At 38.3% G+C, this 5,526-nt stretch overlaps 1 protein-coding gene across 1 annotated transcript; it reads left to right on the top strand.

Annotated features, from left to right (window-relative positions):
* The first annotated feature begins 440 nt into the window (after nucleotides 1-440).
* LOC143540514 (uncharacterized) lies at nucleotides 441-3,227 on the top strand. Its single transcript, XM_077033553.1, has 2 exons — nucleotides 441-1,315; nucleotides 1,913-3,227. Exons 1-2 carry the CDS (start codon nucleotides 922-924, stop codon nucleotides 2,632-2,634), a joined length of 1,116 nt encoding a protein of 371 aa, XP_076889668.1. The 5' UTR covers nucleotides 441-921; the 3' UTR covers nucleotides 2,635-3,227.
* Nucleotides 3,228-5,526: the final 2,299 nt, after the last annotated feature.

The raw sequence follows: 5,526 nt of genomic DNA on the forward strand, positions 1-5,526 counted from the left end.
AGAGGTTTTTAAGGTTTTTTTTTATTAATTCCGAGCTCAACGGCTCTTTTGGGCATCCACACCAGCTTTTTCTCTCTCTTCTCCCGCGACCACACTCACGCCTGCCTGGGGGCTCGCGCTCGCGCCCCGTTCGCGCCCCGGTTCGCGCCCCGGTGGTGTGGGGTTAGCGCCTGGGGGCGCGAGCGGAGGGGCTCTCGCGCCCAGGTTAGCGCCCCACACCCCTCAGCCTTACATATATGATATCTGTGTGCATTTACGGTTGTGTTTTGTGACACGTGTAATATATTTGTGATGTACATGCTTGTTATAATTATTATTATATGTTTCGTATTCTTAAAGTGGATCTACCTTCCTAACTCCTACCATTGAAGTCATCAATCCAATTTTTGATGTCGGTAAACTATTTCATTTCTTTCTTTTAAATACATTTATTATTATGCTTCTCACACATAATAAAGTTAAAAAGGAACACAATTCAAAGATGATCTCGTTTGTTTGATTCTCTCTCTAACCCCCCCCCCTTTCTCTCTCTAGAAACCATTGTTTTTCATGACCGACATTTGTCGCTTCAAGTTGACGATCGAAATCAGTTTGGAACTTATTTAAAGAACGCTTGCTTGGTGTGATCGGAATAAATTCTTGAATATTATTATTAATATTATCATATTTTATGTTTTAATTTGTTAGGTAAAGAAACTCAAAACTCAAAAGGGTTTTTGCTTGCTTACAAAAGGTGGTGGTCGTACCATGAAATTGTAGCATTGGCGACTGCTTACGTGCCATTTTTGTTCTTTTAATTGTTCTTTGCACGTAACCCTTATATAGGCTTGGTCAATTATTGATCAAGATAGTGAAAGAAATCATCATTTGTTTGATAGTACTTATAACAAACAATATTATTAAACGAAAATTGGATATTACATGTGCTTTAAAAAGGTGGCGAATTCGAAGGATTCGGGCGATTATGCGAGCTTTGATCGTGACACGGTGGAAGGGGACCGAGGATCGCCGCCACTACCGCCACCAGATTCGCCACCGGACATGTTTTCAACCGAGTATAGTATGTCTGGGGAGTTGTCTGCTATGGTTAGTGCCTTGACTCATGTTGTTTCGGGTCATGGGTCCGGTAGTGGTCGGTTTCATTCGTTGGATTCGCCCTCTTCGGCTTATTCTTCGTCAAGTTCAGGTTCGATAGCCGGACAAAAGAGGTTTCGTGATCATGAAGAAAGTGTTAATCAATTTCCGGAACAATTTTATCAAGGATTTTATGGTGGTTTTAATGAGTTTAGAGGTGGAGGAGAATCATCTTCAAAAGGTTGGTTACTTGTAGTTTCTTATTTCACATCATTAAAAATAAAACAACAAAATACTTTTTCTTTAATAAAAATCATTAGTTATCTTTTATTCTTTTTCCCCTGTCCTCCCCTCCCTAAGTCATGGCCCACCTCTTTATCTCACGATCATAATCTCTCTCATCTACGTGCACGCTTTTAGTTATTCGTGTCTTCTCTCTTTCATCTAACTCATCGTATCACGTCGGACTGGGGTCGTTGCCGCCCACGTTGGAGTCTTAAAATAGTTTTGAGATATGATCATTAAAATCTTGATGGTCTTAATTTTTTTTATCTTTGAAAACACATCTAATCACATTCTTTAAGTTTTCTTTTAGATATACAACAATCTCTATTTTAAAACCATCAACCGGATTAATACATTTATTTTAAACCAGAAGCCTCATTTAAATGTGTTAAAAGTCACTTTATGAAAAATGTGTAAAAAGATGAAAATATGAATATAAAATTTATAACTAGATTCTACTAAGTTTGGATTAGCAATTTAATTAAGTGTACACATTGTGCATGCATTTATTAATTATCATTCACATTCTAAATATTTAATTTGCATGCAACAGTAAAAGAAGAAGTTCCGGTTCCACCACCAACCACCACAGTGCCTGCCGCCACAACAGGGCCAAACCCACCAATCCAACCGAACCAACCCGAACAAACAGGGGAAAGAACCCGAAAATACAGAGGAGTAAGACAAAGACCATGGGGCAAATGGGCAGCCGAAATCCGCGATCCACATAAAGCCGCCCGAGTATGGCTAGGCACATTCGACACGGCCGAGGCTGCCGCGAGGGCCTACGACGAAGCGGCCCTCAGATTTCGAGGAAACCGAGCAAAACTCAACTTCCCCGAAAACGTCCGATTATTACCACAACAACAAATCCGGGCAGCCAGCCAACATTCACCCGCAACACAGTTCACCATCCGCCAACCACCACCAATGCCACCGCACCGGTTTCAGCTCCCGGACGCCACAGCAGCCCGGGACTACTGGCAATACTCTCAATTACTACAAAGCACAGCTGATTTCCGCCAACCACCACCAAATAATAATACGCTACAACAAATGTTCAATGCATCATCAATGGGTTCATTTAATACACAAGCATCAAGTATATCTACATCTTCATCAGCCACTAATTATCCCCTGTATTATCCGAACCAGCCTTCGGGTTATTGGGATTTTCGACAACCAGGCGGCCAAAATCAAGGCGATCAACCTGAATTCCCATTCGACACTTCGTCGTGGCCGGACTCTGAGTTCCGGCCACCACCTCAAAATTGATTAATTTTTTTTTATTTTTCATTTTGCATGCTTTTAATACATATTTTATCAAGCCGAGTTGTATATATTATACTGCTTTGGATTTATACCATATTTTTTACAAAATCTTTTACAAATATTTTCTCAAAATACAATCGACAATTAATTAACATGGATGTTTTCAGGTGTGTTTTAAGAATATTATGAGAATTTGTAAAAAAGATAGAATTTACTTTTATATGTAAACAATGGGCATGCAACAGGCCATAAAGTATGTACAAAACATGGTTTTTAATACTTTTGTTTTATTTTATTTTGTCATCATCTTTTTAATTTATTTCGTTTCGGACGTCGAGGTTTCTTTTGTTTTTTCTGATTTTGTTTAAAGTACATGTAAAACAAAACCAATAATCTTGAGAATAGAACAAAGTTGGATGTTTATTTGGATTTTAGGTTGAGTTTGGTATGATCTATTTGGTTCTTATCTAAATATCTAAAATAGGCTTATGGATGTTATTAGCCTACGTGTTTGTTTTCTTGTGTTTCGATGGCTTCAATGATCTCGGTTTGGTATAAATTACTATTCGGTTTAGGTTTTAGTTACTTATCGTCACCACAAACGAATGATTTTTAGGATACACAAATCCGTCTTTAATATTTTGCGTACTTATTAAAAATTATTTTTTCATTTATTATTTCATAGGATCCATCTGTAGTTATCGACAAATTTATTCATTAGTAACAATCGGTTTATTAGTATATTATGAAGTAGATCTACACATGTTTAACATAAAAAATAGTTGTTTGATGGAATGTTGTGGATAATATTCATAGTTGGCATGTCAACCTATCATGTTCTAAGTTATACTTAAAAATTGTGAACAAAATTTAGCATGATTGAAAATATTATAAGAAAGGTTGTCATTATAATAGAGTTTAGGATTTAGGGATGTTGATATGTGATAAATGTATATAATATGTATTAAATAAGAGATTGTGTTTAAGACAACAACATGCACGAATGGTCAGCAAATTAGAGTTTAAAAAAGAATAAATGTAGGAAAATTCTCTACATGTATGCACAAGATCGAGTCACAATTAACAATAATATTACAAATGATCTAAGTACTTTAGTAAAATGTATAGTTTGAAAAAATTACCGCCAATCTACTTGGAGCGACATATGTACATTTTTTACACACTAGTTAACAAAGTTATGTATTATATATTACATATGTGTAAAAGCATAGCATACCCGGTCAATGTTTGAGTTCTGAATATGCTAGTCGCTAGAATATAACCAGAAAAAACCCGTTTAACTCCGTTTTTTTGCATTACCTTCACGTTCTTCTTAACATCACTAACATCCTCATCGTCATGAGTGCTGACTTCAATGACATCACATGGGACAAGATAAACATGTTCGATATCCTTACTACTTATGCCGATGTTGAATGGCTTACCATTTCATTACTTTGAAAGAATTGTATATCATATGTATATCATTAGCAGTATTTTCTATTAACTGATTGTTTGGTTCATATATGTAACACCTCGAAAATTTCCAACTTAAGATTTATCCAAAAATGTCAATTCTCAAAATTTATGGACATAATATAAAAATTCTAAAATTCTGACCCATCGCGATACGTGACGGGACAACTATAGAACCATCGCATTACGCGATGGATCTTCACAAAAATCAATACTTGGGAGACATCGTGCCACGCTATGGCCAAACTCATAGGATCATCGCTTTATGCGATGACCATGTTAAGCAACCGGGTACACGTGTCCAATCACGTGTCAACACGTGGCACGTTTTGACAGGCCACATGTCAACACGTGACATTCTCACATAAATTGCGGCATCGCAGTACGCGATGACCACAGAAAGGCTCCATCGTGTTACACGATGGAAGCCAAAATTTGGATATAGGGGGTGGGGTTACAGGTTGAGCCACTCTCATCCCAAAACACACCTTTTAAAACACACACTTAGCCTAGGGAAGCGCGCCTGATTGTTATGATGTGTCGAGGCTGTAACACCACGTCTTTTATCCTCTTTAAATTTAGGCTCAATACACTAACTTAGAAAGTATAGGGACTGAATTGCAAATTCTGAAAATTTGCTCCCATCGCGGTACGCGACGGGGTAACATTCAACCCATCGCGTAGCGCGATGAGCTTGCTGAGTCAGTGGACACGTGTCCAACAACGTGTCAACACGTGGCATGTTGTGACAGGCCACGTGTCACCACCGCATAAGGCGGCGTCTTTTTGCGGTGCCGCGGTACGCGATAGGGCACAAGGAACCCATCGCGTACCACGATGGGGGTTCAAAAACGGCTATAAAAGGGGAGGACGGGTATGAGCTCCATTCATCCCAAACTCACCTTAATTTTCACATAGTTAACCTAGGGAGGCGTGCCCAATAGCCGTGACGAGCCGACGTGCCATTTTCTCGAAGTTTGTGCAAGAAACGAAGTTATAATCAAGTAGCAATCATATAAGCGAGTAGATCAAGATCCTGCCTTATCTTATTATCAATCTAAGTACCCGCATTGAGGTAGGAGTTACGTTTAAGTTATTTGAATTATTGCTTAGACTATCAATCAAGGCTATGGCCTTTAACCTTGATCGTATTTTATAAATCATTCACAATCATGTTTTCATAAACGTTACTTCATGATGAAGTAATGTTAAATGAAAGATATATTTTGGCGGGCATGTAGTAACTGGAAGGGGGATATCACTAGTAGTAAGTTTCTTGCCTAAGGAAAGTAATTCGTATAAATCCAAATCAACCGAGGGACCCGCTTACATACCTGGAGAAACTTACCAACGTGATAGAACCTATTAGGCCAAAGCATGCTATATTCACAATCACTCAATCAATCAGTCAAGGTTTTC

The sequence above is a fragment of the Bidens hawaiensis genome, unplaced genomic scaffold, assembly GCF_021521415.1.
Source record: "Bidens hawaiensis isolate Kalapana, Puna unplaced genomic scaffold, B.hawaiensis_p1.1 tig00012269_1, whole genome shotgun sequence".
In the NCBI taxonomy this organism is placed as follows: Eukaryota; Viridiplantae; Streptophyta; class Magnoliopsida; order Asterales; family Asteraceae; genus Bidens; species Bidens hawaiensis.